The sequence below is a fragment of the Barbus barbus genome (genome assembly GCF_936440315.1).
Source record: "Barbus barbus genome assembly, chromosome: 19".
NCBI classification, from domain to species: Eukaryota; Metazoa; Chordata; class Actinopteri; order Cypriniformes; family Cyprinidae; genus Barbus; species Barbus barbus.
Genome location: NC_136747.1, coordinates 4,398,890 through 4,413,799, shown reverse-complemented (window position 1 = coordinate 4,413,799; position 14,910 = coordinate 4,398,890). Strand labels below are relative to the sequence as shown.

Here is a 14,910-nt window from a genome sequence, read left to right as displayed (position 1 = left end):
GTGTTGTACTTCTGTGAATGCTGATGATTTATATTGAAATGTCAATATTGTATTCTAACATAATTAGTTTTTCTCAATCGATTTGACCCATTTCTCCAAACTGAGGTCACTGTTCTCAAAACACTGTGATCTGAACACTTTGTAATTGTCCTAAACAGAGTTTCCATTCATTTCATACAAATCATACAAATCATTTTCTCAAAACAATGTGAACAAAACTAATGTTTTCTCAATAGTTAATACAACCAAGTTTTTCTAAAAATAAAATGGCATGAATAGACATCAAAAAGGCAAAAACAATGTGATTTCTTTTAGGTTTCAGGATTTTGTTCTTCTAAACTTTGTTTAAGGATGATTCTCAACTATAAAATATATAACCAAATGATTTGATATACCATTTTGTTTTATGCAATATGTGTGTAAAAATGTCCATAAACTGGTTTTCCCATTAAACACAGTGTATCTATACTGTATCTAATTTGCATATTAATGGGTTGCTGTTGGGACAGCATGTTGAAAAAAGAATTGTCATAACGGGAGTAATAATTGGCCAGATTTTCATAATAATATCTAATATTTCATAACAAAATAGATATACAATTTATTTTCCTATTCAATTGTTATGCCTCCCAAAATGCATAATAAACATGATTTTAGTCCAGGTGTCCTCTACAGTGGACATGTATGAAATGAAGTCATATCTGAATTTGAAAACCCATAACATTTTCCTGAGATGTTGCTTTATGACCAACAATTTGAAAAGTATTCAGTTTTAAATGACAATTACAAAATATAATCATATTTCCATAAGGATGTAAAATTTGTCACTAAATTAAATTTAGCCATCTTTAAAGATCTATGAGAGGCAGTGGTCCTGGTGAAACATCATTTAGTATCTCTATAAAGCCCTGAATGTGCAGGACATCCAGACTTACAACCGTGACATGTGAGGTCTCAGAGAAATACACTGAAATAGAAAGTCCACTAGAGAGGCACAAACTCCAGAGCTGGGTCTCAGGAGGATATGTGACTGAGCTCTGGACTTGATCTCTGTGAGTAACATTGCATCTCCACTCTCTGTTGTCTTCTTCATTCAGGAGCAGGGCTTGAAAACGGTTCCTGCGTTCCTCTGTATTAGTACCGGTCCGAAATCGGTTCGAGTAGAAAGAATAAACAGTAAGGTTAATACTGTTATTTTTAAAATTGTCTTTGCCTGTAATAATAATAAAAATAATAATAATAAAGTACAGTGTTTTCTTTACACAAAAAGAAAGAAAAAAAAATACAGAAAGAGATGGTATCTTAACCCGGTGCGCTTCACAGCCAATACAGCATCATCTTTTCTAGATTTTTACATTTTATTAGGCTATTATTCAGAAATGATGAAGGCTAAAATGCTGGTAAATCAAAAATGTTTACAAACATTATAAACACAGTTATTAGTTTCTCTCCACAACAAATCCTCTAAACTTAAGGATAGCCAAGGCTATAAAAACGTCATTCCAAAAACAAATTAAAGGTGAAACTGATGCCTACCTCTGTCACTCGGCACGAATCCAAATGCTTCCATATTCTCGACGCATAGCCTATTAAAATATTATTTATTGGCTTTTACTTTCATCGACGTAAAACATCATCCTTCACATCCGCTATATATCACGCTGAACGCAACAGATTGGACAACGGAGCTCTGTAACTTTTTACTCGTTTCTTTAACTGTATTTTATTTTGATAATGAACTGGCTGCAATGTCGCAAAAATGCGTGTCTTTGTGCGCGTGAGGTGCCGGCGCGATATGGTTGATTATACAGATACAAGACATCATTCAAAACTGTCAAGCTATTGCAAAACTAATAAAACTGTAAAGGTTTTGCAAAATAAAGAAAACTACTTTCTGCGTCTCCTTTTCCTTTCTGAGAACGTTGGAATGCGTCAAAATGAACCGTATAGGCCTTTTTTTGTTTCTTTTGTCAATCTGTCAATGATTTACGTGAAATATATTTAGTGTATAGAATATTCTTTTTTATGTAATATAGTTTTATTGTGTTTTCTCCGTTCAAAGAAGCGATGTTGAATGCATTTACTGCTGTCGGATAAACTCTAACGCCGGTGTTCTGATGATTTGTGCTACCCTGTCAGATTTTGCTACCTCCCATTAAAACAGATGGTAGCAGAATTCATTGCCATTGCGACTAGAGTTCACAGCTGAGCGCGAGCGGGCATTTCACTCGCTGGATGCGTCAGCATCACATCTGCATAGTCTGTACTACTTGAATTCCTGATTGGTTGACAGCAAATTTCAAATATTAAATAGAACGATAAAATAGCGTTATTAACCGGTTAATGGCCATTTCAAATGTTCGATTCTGTTCGGAACTATAACATTTGATTTCGTTTCTGTTTCCGGTACTGTTCCAGTCAAAATTTAGTTCGTTTCGGGTTTTCGTTTTCGTTCCATGAACCGGTTCAGAGCCCTGTTCGGGAGTGTTGTAGTCAGAGTGATGATACAGTGATCTGATGAGAATATATCTGATATCTGGAGTCTGATATCTTCAGTTTAACACCAGCCTGATTCACCCAGAACAGCTCAATTCCCTCAGAACAGATCCAATCATCACAAGAGACTTCAGCAAGAGAATACAACTGACAGAAGAGAGTCACAGAGCGGCCTGCACTGATCTCAGTCTGTGAGGATGAGGATGATGAAGAGACTGAAACACAAAATAACACACACATCACACACTCTACAATCATCATCAGAGTTTAAATGAAGAACTTGCCCTTTTTACATTGACTACATAATCATAAACGTACCATGAAGAACATGCAGATAAAAACACGAGCATCAGTTCTGTGTTGTTTTTGTTGTCCTTTCAGACCCATCCATTGTTGGCAGATGTAAGACCCACAATCTTCTTTTGTGATGTTCTTGATGTTCAGAGAGCAGTCATACATTCAGTGGCAGCTGATGAAATACTTGTAGGTGGGGCTGTGGCACAGCAAACAATTTCAAAATAACAATTATTCACAATAAATCAAAGCAATATGATCTATTGCAATGCAGACAAAGTTAACGAACATCTGGTTACCTGTTTATTCATTAAATCATCTCCGATCAGTTATTTTACCAGTCTCAGTTAAATTTGGGATACTTCCATGACTGATACAAATCTGAGGATAACCATGTACAAGAAAATCAATGTGGTGAAAATAACCTGCATGTTTTTTTTTACTTATTTGTACAGGAATTTTGCTCTTCTCTCCTTCTGATTGACAAACTTCTCAACTACTTTCTTATTGAAGTCAGGAATGTCTTTGACCAGTTTCTTCTCAATAGAAAGCATTGCCAGAGCATTAAGGCGATCCTGGGTCATTGTATTTCTTTCATTGTAAGTAGAAAAGCACCTCTCTGACTCTGCTGTTGTCATAGGCGTGGAGATTATGATCTTGAGAAGACTGACAGTCTCTGTGAAAGTACTTTGAAGATTGTTCTCAATGAGAAACTGGTACAGAGGAACTGCACCACTGCCAACCCTAAACTCAGGCTTCTCATAGATGAGGGACAGTTCTGTTTTGAGCTTGGCCTTGTTCAGCACGGGGTATGCCTCCACGGTTGTTTCAAGTGCTGATTCAGGAAACGTCACACTGTGTTGTGGAAACAAATCTCCGTGCAGCAATGTTGCACTAACAAGGTGCTGGGTGAAGGAAAACCGCTCCTTGGAATGAATCAGGATGGTATCACATACCTGTAAAACATTTTTATCAAAGTGATTCTGAGTGAACACAACATGCACATTATATTATTACTAATGTTTAAACTCCAGTAGCTATTCCTCATTGCACTTTACTTCTCCTGATCTTGAACTTGCTATTGGTTTCCTAAACAAAACAAGGTCTACAGTAGCATTTCAATAAATAAACCACCTATTTTCTGCTACACTCTAAAAAATGCTGGGTTGTTTTTTCAACCCAAACGCTGGGTTGAGGCCGCTGGGTAGGACGTTGGGTTGTTTTAACCCAGTTTTGGATTGAAAATTGGTCTTGAACATAACCCAGCAGCGCTGGGTTGGGAACGCGGACGTGAAAGAGAGCACGCACGTCACGTTAACGTCGGACGACACCAGCGCGAGAAGCCGCCATTTTCTCCGCCTGAAAGAAGCGAGAAGCGAGTGAAAGACGTTATTAGTGGTGGAAATTTTCATTCTTTCCAGAGACTCGTTCATTTTTCGTTCGTTCACCAAAATGATTCGTTCAGATTCGTTCACTAACTCGTTCAGTGACCATTTTTCCATATTACACAAATACGTCAGCATGTGCGGCAAAATGTGTTGTTCAACTTTACTTGTTACAAAATAAAAACCGATTTGGCTTCATTAAAAAGTGTGCCCTTCTCATTAAATGAATAAAATAAGTCTAAATAAGTGATCAAAGTCATTACTCTTTTTATCTTTTAAATTACACTCTTTTCGGATGACCAATGCACAAGTGTTTTTTTATTTGTTTGCATACTAGGCTAGTTAACATTTAATTGTTTAGGCAGAGATTTACACGTTCAAATCTGAGATTATGTTAAACGAGGAGTTATTCTGTATGTAAAATATGAATATAAACAAGCGTGCACAGTACGGATACCTGTGCTTTGCATCCGCTTTCTGCTGATTGATGAACTAGATTGACAGAATGGCCGACCTACCCGGTCAACGAACTGGGTATAGCTACCAGTTCGTTCAATTCGTTCACGAACGGGAGATCTCTCTCTCGTTCAGACTCAAAACAGAGCCATCTCGGTCAATGATGCTATTATATTCGTTCGTTCGATCCAACCAATTACATGCCCCTTCTAAACCTGAGCTGAAATGCTATTTGCTGACGTGAGTCACGTGACGCAAATGAGATGGGATGACGTGACGCAAATAATCAATACTGCCATATTTTTTTATGTTTCACAGGCTGTATCCGAAATCGCCCCCTATACCCTCAAATAGTGCACTATTTGAGGGGACAGCCATTTTAAGTGGTGTTCGAAACCTTAGTGGATGTTCTCGAGTGCACTCATTCAATCCCACAATGCACCGCAAAAACGAGTGTACAAGCGATGTACACTCAACGGCTAGAGAATCCCCAGAATGCACTGCGAGAGTCGCGCGCCGAATGAATTCCCGCGTCTCACCAGAAGATGGCGCCCGCAGCTGAATCATCCATTCATTGATTTTAGAAGCGCTCGTCCACGGCGGAATACAGTGGAATACAACAAAGGTACACAATTAATTGTAAATTGACTATTAGGGTTTATACATAATTTCCGTGACAGAGTTCTAGATAAATCCTTCAATCTTACTATTGGAGCTGCCTGTATCAAATGATTATTTAACAGGAAGCAAACTATGCAAAAGCGGCAGTCCTTCCGGTGCACTTAGTGTCCGAATTCACTCACTCGTTTTCATTCACTCCTTCAAGTGAACTATATGAGTGGACTAATGTAGGGAATAGTGAATGAGGGTATAGGGGGCGATTTCGGATACAGCCACAGTTTTTAAACAAACAAAAGTGCATGACATGACTAACATAATGAAATATTTTTTTATTTAAAAGTATGTAACTGTTCAAACATAAAACAACAATAATATAAATAAATAAAACAAAATGATAAATAAAAAAAAATAAAACAATAATATAAAAAAATAAAACAAAGAACCAGTTGTTCGAACGACGAACGTAATAATGAGACGAGATGTATGTATGTAACAGTTCATTTGACTTTCAAACTCAAAGCAACTCAATGAAGGGCGTATTCGTTCACTAGATTCAACAAATCACATGCTCCGTCCTCGTATCATACTCGAAGGCTATTGGCTCGAGGTTTAGTCATTCTTTGACAGATGAAACGGTCCAGAGCTACGCATGCGCGCAATAGCGGCGCGCTGCGGTGGAGGGAGGAATTTCAGTGAACGAGAAATATGAGTCAATGGATTACGTGAACGAGAATGATTCGTTCACCTAAAAGATTCGTTCAAAAAGAACGATTCGTTCACGAACGTAACATCACTAGACGTTATGGTAAGTAAAGATTAAAAATGTAAAGTTTCATAGATTTAAAAAGATTCATAGTTTGTGTCCAGGAGCATTTTGAGGTTTCATGGAAGGCGGAAATAGTCCGAAAAGAGCTTATATTGAAAAATACGCGGCTGCGGTTTTCGCCTCAGAAACGGTCTTAACGGCCTTTTTTTTTACTGAACGGAAGAGATACTTTTAATATAACGTCCGTGAGTGTCTTATGTCATATTTACATAAGATTTTACATTATCTGCACCTTTCGATGTGTTAATAGACTGTTATTAACACATTTACATGTTAATTCGTTTTCTTATTTTTCGCGGTTAAACTGAATGTAGTTTCCTAAAGGAAACGGCGTTATGTAATAAAGACTATCTTAATTATTTTGAGGCTGATGAAGTGATAATTGTTATAAGTAATGTTTTTCATGTAATATTTCAGACTAGTTGAGCTTGTGTGTTAATGCCCGCGTCGGGAGTTAACGACACCGAGGCCTGCTCGTGTGAGGACGCCATATTCTCAGCTTCTTCAGAAGAGAGGGAAAGATAACTTCACAATCCTATGTTATCAACATTTTTGTTTTTGTTTTTTTAAACTAAGAGTAAAATAATGTTTGTTTGTTTTTTTGTAGATGTTGAAAGCCAGAGACATAGGAGAGCATCATTCTTTTGAGATTGATGTAAGTTATTTTTTAGAAAATAAATGTTTCTGTTGTCTCCTGCCTGTTTATTTCACATTTGGATGCAACAACAGTGTGTTTACGTGTTCATATTTTATGTAAACATTGATGTCTGTGTTTTTCATTGCAGAACTCAAACCAACTTTGGAGTTGTCTGATTTGGAGAGTCATCATTCTTGGTCTTCCTTTCTTAAAGGAATAGTTCACACAAAAAATAATTTACTTGCCCTCATGTCATTCCAAACCTATAAGACTGTCTGTCTTTACAACACAAATGAATATATTTTAAATTTTCTCATAATTTTTTGTTAATCCATTGAGAGTCTAGATAATCTGTATTTTCAAGATTCATAAATAGTTATTGTTGAAGTAATCCATTCCAATATTTATATATAAATAAACCTTAAATTATATGATAGCGAATGTCTGTTCAGAAGAAAATATTGGTCTCCCAGACTTGCAATGGAGGACAAAGCTTAAGAGAATATTAAATATATTTATTTGTGTTCCAAAAATTAGCAGAGTTTGTATGTGTCTGGAACAACATGGGGGAGAGTAAATTATGACCATTTTCATTTTTTGGTGAACTAACCCTTTAAAGAGCAGCCCTCCACGTACATGGAAGATTGTGAGGTATGTGAATGTCATGTCTGTTTTAATGTTTCAGTAAATAAGTAGCTTTCTGAAAGCAATATATTTAAACAATATTACATGCCCTCACACTAGTGCTGCCACTATAGCATTCGAGAGCGCTGTGGTAGACAGACATTAAACAACCACACAAAGCAGATTAAATTATAAAACAGACTATTTACCTATCCTTGCAGATGTGGATGCACTTCTATCTGAAAATGGATAGTTTAATTAAATGTTTTCTTTTTTCAAATGTTTTTCTCTTTTTAGGCCACTGATGGAGAACAGGCGGTGACTGGGATGAATGCTGGTCAAAGAGGAGAATGACATTTCCCCCAAACTGATGCAACAGTGGTATTAAAGGAGGACGCTGCCCTGGATGTTGTAAAAGATGTCACATGCTGTGCTGATGGGGCTTCTTCATGACTACATCAGTTATGCTAAAGAGATCATGAAAATTGACAGTGACGCATGATCTGAATTCATGGACTATGAAACAAACAATTTGAAAATGTTAAATGTGGTGTTTAGTAAAAGTGGAGTTTACACTCTGTCATTTATACACATGCTCCCATTCTTTCACACACATGCATCTGTTGAATGTTATAATATCAGTGTTAATGTTGTGGTTTATTTGTGTAATGTTGTACCAGAATAGTTTGTAAAGGACTTAACTATTAACTAATTGTACAATTATTGTATAATAGTGTTTTTGTATATTTTTATGTAATATATAAAATTTACCAAAAAAGTCCAATTTGATCAGAAGTTATATTCAACAAATGTTCAATGCTTCATTTATAAACTCTGTAGCTGTTAATGCCATACTTTTCTGCATTTCTTCTTACATGCATGTTACTTTTTGACTGTTTTCTCTTGTTTTTAATAAATATTTACCTTTTGAAAGTCATTCTTTGTGTGATTTTAAAATGAACAAGATTTGTAGGTTTAATTTGGGATAATTTTAGCCTAGCAATGTAGTAATTTTAAGCCATAAAAAAGCAACCCAGCATGCTGGGTTAAACATAATAACCCAACTTGCTGGGTTAAAATAACCCAGCGCTGGGTTGCCAAATAACCCAAATTGGGTTGTTTTTAACCCAGCAGTTTTTAGAGTGTACATGTAAGGATATTATGTACTCAATTATTTTCCCATTTGTATGGATGACAGAAACGTCATCATGCTACTTGTGACTGATCAGCACTTTTTTGGTACTGTACATGCCATGGCCCATCTGTTTTATAACTGTGATCTATATGTTTTATATACTGAGGCCAGCTACATAGCTTTCTTAGATTAGTCTTAAAAGTTAGCGATGCAATTCTTTTCTACCAGTACTGAGCCTGCTTTCAGTTCTTACCTTTATCAGTTTAATGTGAGGGGTATACGAGAACAGATTAAGAGGAAAGCTGTTTTTTTGTTTTGTAAATCTTTCAAGGCAGATTTTTATTTTTTATAAGAAACACATGCTTTAGCCTCAGATTTTAATTTCTGGAAAAATCAGTGGGGAGACAATATATGGATGTCTTATGGAAACAGTAAATCAGCGGGTGTTGCTATATTAAAGAGCTCCTTTCAGGGGAAAAGCCTAAAAAATGTAGTTCATGACTCAGGAAGATGGATCATTTTAGTTGTTGAATTTATGGAGGATATTTTTATTTTAGGTAATATATATGGCCATAATAACAGCCAAAGAAACACTTCTTTTTGCTGAATTTGAAGAAAAAATAAATGCCTTGTTAAATTATTTTATTAATGCTAAACTAATATTTGGGGGCGACTGGAACTGCATAAATGATCCTATTAAAGACTGTCATCCTCAAAGATCCTTAAGAGGCACTTATGGAGAATTTAATCATCTTTGTTTGCACTTAAACTGTTGTGATGTGTGGAGACTAAAAAATCCAGTTCACTTGGAACAACAAAGATTTATCTAAGAGATCCAGGATTGATTTTTGGCTTATTTCCAGTGAATTATTAGATGATGTGGAAGAAACAAAAATAGAACCCTCGGTTTTTTAATATGGCAATTAAAAGGGGAAAAGAATTATCCAAGGAAAAAATAATGAGACAAGACAGAGTACTTAAGGAAATTATTCTTATTTATGAAAAGGATGAGCAAACACAAGCTGATATTAATATGTTAATTGAATTACAATCTGAATTGGATAATATCGATCAAACTTTGGCACGGGGGGCCTTCATTCGTTCTAGACGGAAATGGATAGAACATGGTGAAAAGAATACCAAATATTTTCATAATTTAGACAAAATAAATATTAGTGTTAATAATATATATAAACTTAAAATTAATGAGCAGATATCCGAAGCAGATAAACAATTTCTGATTTTGTGGAAGATTTCTATAAAAAATTATATTCTGAACAAAGTAGCCATATTTCAAATTTTCTTTCTCATATTAAAAATGTTGCACAAGGTATTGACGAAACTCAGAAAGAAGTTTGTGATCGAGATATATCCTTAGAAGAATTAAAAAAGAATATTAGTAAGTGAAAAGACAATAAATCCCCGGGGAATGATGGCTTAACAGGTGAATTTTATAAAGTATTCCAAGATCTCTGAAGTTTTGTTATTGGTTTTTAAGGAAGCTATAGAAGCCCGTAAGCTCCCCCCATCTATGTGTCGAGGCCTAATTACATTGTTACCTAAACCTAATAAGGATTGTTTGCTTCTTGACAATTGGAGGCCTATAACATTAATTAATAATGATACAAAATTGTTGTCCCACATTTTTGCTCAAAGAATAAAGTTATGTTTAGATACAATCATAGATGATAGTCAGTCAGGCTTTATGCAAGGACGACATATTAGCAATAATATTAGATTAATCTTAGATTTAATTGATTATAAGGATTATATAAATGATGACAGCTACATTTTATTTATAGATATATATAAAGCCTTTGATACTGTAAAACATAATTTTAGCATAAACAAGCCTCACTATTTAAATAAAAATAATTGATGTCATTTGTATAATCAAGGAGGCCTGAATGTGATTGATTTTGTTACATCTAATACAATTTTCAAGTTGAACTGGATTAAACATTATATTAAACATAAAGATGAGATATGGTATATAATTCCAAATCTTATCTTTGAAAAAGTTGGTGGCATAGAGTTTCTTTTGAGTGTGATTTTGAGGTCAACAAACTCCCCTTTAAGTTCTCATTTTCATAGACAGACTCTTTTATATTGGATTCTTATATACAAACATAACTTTTCTCCTCATAGGCAGATCATTTGGAATAATAAATATATTAAATATAAGAACAAATCAATTTTCTATACTAATTGGGTTAAAAATGATATTTTAATGGTCTCACAGTTGATAAATGATGAAGGATATTTACTTACATATACTGCATTTCTTGAGAAATGTGATATTCCAATACCTCCACGTGAATATTGTTTTGTAATCGATGCAATTCCAGCAGGATTTCTACGGCTTTTAAAGGGCTTCAGTGAATCTAAACCATCAACATTTAAAAAAGAGTCTTATTAAACGCTATTGATATCAAAGATAGATATTAAGATGTAATAATACATTTTTTAGATGTTTGATTCATTGCCCTGCAACATTTCGAAGTAAGTACTTCTGGAATAATCACTTTGAAAATATCAACTGGAAATTGATTTGGACTTATAACAACAAATTCTGTGTCACAAATAACGTTAATGAAGTTTACTTTACAATTATACACATAATTTATCCAACTAACCATTTTCTCAAGAGATATAGAGCTGATCTTTCTGAATGTTGTGTTTTTTGACTGTTTTGCATCTTTTTTTTTAATGTATGTATGTTCAATTTTTCTGGATTGATGTTGAATATGTATTTACTAGGTTGAGTGGATCTAAAATTAATATAAGAAAAAGAGATATTTTATTTTGATAAAGATATGGATAAGAGTCACATCTTTATGTCAAATCTTCTAATATTATTAGGTAGGTTTTATATACACAAATGTAAATGGCCAGAAAGGAAGCCCAATATCTCCCACTTCAAAGTTGATCTAAGGATTTATTTAGAAACTCTTCAAGGCCTTTCAAATCGGAAAGAAACCTGAACTATGAACATATTCAAAGAACTAAACTCCTCTTTTTTATTGTGATTATTGATGTATACCCTCCTTATGTTTTGTTTGTTTTGTTTTTTTGTTGTTGTTTTTTTCCAGGAAATATGAATACCATGTTTGTAACAGTTTATTATATTCTTGAATGTAAATTGTTCATTATATACAATAAAAAAATGAGGCATTTAGTATATCTATGGTTGTTCCCTCCATAGACATATATATATATATATCTGGTGGCCCCAACATATTATCACACTCCCACGAGTTAATATGTTGTGGCCAGGACAAAACTAGCCTAAGTGAACCGAACATATCCCCTCCCGGTCGCAGTTGTTTAATTTCAAATATACATTATTCAAGTTTTAAAAAATTCAAATCCAGAACTATGTTAAATGCCACATTATATTCAGTTTTGTTCAATTATAAGCTCCATACTTGATAAAGCGATTTATGAGTCAGTAAGAGTCTCTGGCCTTTGATCCGCTCTAGATGGCTTCATTCATTCATTCGTATGACATTTACTCAAATTTATATCTGATATCACGGTGCAATACTACATCAAATATTCAGATGTATACAGTAGGCCTACTTGTCAAAACGAAGGTATTTTGATTTTTAAATGTTTTAATCAATAATACTCACCAAGGCTGTACAGAACAAACTCCAGGACTGATCATTATATCCAAACAAACACTCATCACCAGATCCCTTCCTGCTGATGCTCTTATATGACACTGATATATCCACATAACTCCCACTCCACTCAATCTCCCAGTAACAGCGTCCACTCACACTCTCTCTACACAACACCTGAAGATAACGATCAAATCTGTCTGGATGATCAGGATACGGCTGAGGTGTCTCAGTGTCAGTCACCACTCTGTTCCCTTCAGACAGACGGAGGAGTTTATGTGCAGTGTTTGGATCCAGAGTGAACTGATGGGAATCTGATGAAGATAAACACATAAAACTAACTGTAATCAGTGGTTGTTAAAGTTAAACTGTAAAAAACTCTTTGCTCAGACTGAAAAAGTGATTTTTTTGAAAATGGATTAATTTTATTTGGTTATGCTTTTCTTTTCTTGTACATGAACACAAATGCTCACACATTCACATGCAGGTCTACAATTCACACACAAGCACAGAAAGCTGCAGATATCTGGACAGAACAGACAAACAAGTCAAGCTGCATTTTCAGAAAAGTACTGGATTTGTTGTATTGTTGCTATGATGATCAGTCAGTATTAAAGTATGAATGAACTATTGGGCAGCACGGGGCACAAAGTAACACAGGGTCAGCCTCAGAAGTCACTCCCACGGAAACTTTTCTGGAAACACTTCAGGAATGTCGAAGACGTCATCTGACTGGTTGAATTAAACCGGATTTCCGGGAGACGCGAGTGTCGCGTTTATTTTCGGTCCGCCGGGAAACAAAGATGCCGTGGCGCCAAACTCGCTCAAGAAAGAAGAAAGCTGTCGTGTTTACAAATGAGACGACGAGCGCTTATCAGGTTCAACTAAACGCTGGATTTTCAAAAGTATGTGAAATATTTAAAGTTTGCGGCATAGAATCGTTTAAAATACATCGAGAGTTTCACACACCGGTCTGTTATTGTGGCGACATTTCCACGCCCCGAAACGAAACGAACTGTGATTGGTTGTTTGACATGTCGGTCAAACGGCCTCATGGGCGGGGCTTGGCCAATGAAGGTTTGTTAGTGACTTACATTGTAGGAAGTCCTCTCTGGTCCTGGGAACAATGTTACTGTGAGTGACTGAGAAAATAACAGATATAAACACAGAGAGAAAACCATGCCTGTATCCATTCCTCAGACATTTCTAACATTTTCATGATAATATTAGATGGTGTTTGTCTCATTACAGACAGCAGATGAATCTCTAATATTTTACCAGATATCTTTTTCATCTCCTCTTTGCAGAAATCCTCCAGTTTGTGTCTCAGCTGACGGACAGATTCTCTCACAGCATCAAAAGAAGAGAGGAAACTGACAGAGATGTTTTCTGTAGATTCAGGAGGAGCTGAGAGAGACTGAAGACTCTACAGGAATAACAATCAATAAACCAGAAAAACATCTGATTTTTAAAAAAAAGAAATTATAAAATAATAGTGAGTGCAAAGAAATAGTAAATAGAGTGAGAGACATTTCTGGTAAAAGTTCACAAGTCTCTTGTTCCAGCTTCCAAACATGACTGCCTAGAAAAACACCTGCTTTCTTTCAATTAATTCCTCAATAATGTAATGTTTAGCTGCCCACTTAAAACACTGCATTAAATAATATGTGAATAAATATTTACTGTGTCATGATGCATCATTGAGAGAAGTTTAACCCTCTGGTGATCCTCACATTATTTATTATTTTTTTTATTATTTTATTGAAATGAATGTATTATATTTTAGTTAGATTTTTTAGTTTGTTTTGTTTTTAATATTTTGTATTTTCAGGTTAGGTTAAAGTTTATAAATGATATTTATGCAGTAATTATAATTAATTTATTACCTCTTAACCGCTGTTTGAGCAAAGACCTGAAAACTACATTTCTATCTGAAACTAAAGACACTTGGCAGATTCTTTCAGAAGTAGAAAAAAGTCAAATAGAAAAAAAAAAAAATCTATAGAAGTTTATTGTTATGAACAATGCACAAAAATATTATTTAAAAATTTGATATGAAATTTTCCAAAACATATTTTACTCTAAAGCCCTAAACACGCTGCATGATTTTCCCAGACGAAAGATTAGCATCGTGAAACAATCGTGGCCAATCAGAAATCGTGCCGTGTATCTCGGGCTTAAAACATGTTTTGTACAGTGGTTCTCAAACCTGTCCTGCACATTCTGTACATCTCCCTCATCTATCACACCTGATTCAACTCATCAGCTCATTAGTGCAAGACCTGAAGTGTGTGTCAGATATCGGGAGACATACAAAATGTGCCGTGCTGGGGGTACTTCATGGAGAGGTTTGAGAACCACTGGTCTAAAACTGAGAAAATCAAAGCCATACATCTTAAAAAGTTGTGTTTTAAATTTCATCTTGATATACAGCACAAGCTTTAAGTGAAATGTTTGGTTGCAGACCCAATTGTGTCCTCTAGATGAAATTAGTTTCCCATTTGTTTCCATTTACAAGATCATATTTTTGTCTGTGATGAGTACAAGTGTGACTGTTTGTTTCAGGATCATTTAACCTTTTCAAATCATGTCCATTCATTTATTTTTATTTTTTGGTGTGTGTTCATGTAGCAAGAGCCAAAACCTTTACCAAGCTTTGTCCCATTCCAATAAAGTAAAATAATAAGAATAAACAAACAAAATATAAACATTATTGGACAAAATGATCTAAGAGTACCAGAGGGTTAAACATGCTTAAGACTATGATTTTAATGCTTAATTGGGCAAATAAAAGAGTCATATAATGCGTA

At 34.9% G+C, this 14,910-nt stretch overlaps 1 protein-coding gene across 1 annotated transcript in view; it reads right to left on the bottom strand.

Annotated features, from left to right (window-relative positions):
• Nucleotides 1-14,910, bottom strand: part of LOC306885334 (tripartite motif-containing protein 16-like) — a 44,847-nt gene that overhangs the window by 28,392 nt on the left and 1,545 nt on the right. The window contains exons 4-6 of the mRNA XM_079441788.1: nucleotides 13,379-13,526; nucleotides 13,195-13,242; nucleotides 12,137-12,414 (exon numbers count right to left, since the gene is read on the bottom strand). Of these exons, the coding sequence (XP_079297914.1) occupies nucleotides 12,137-12,414; nucleotides 13,195-13,242; nucleotides 13,379-13,526 (474 nt within the window). The remainder of the gene's footprint in view (nucleotides 1-12,136; nucleotides 12,415-13,194; nucleotides 13,243-13,378; nucleotides 13,527-14,910) is intronic.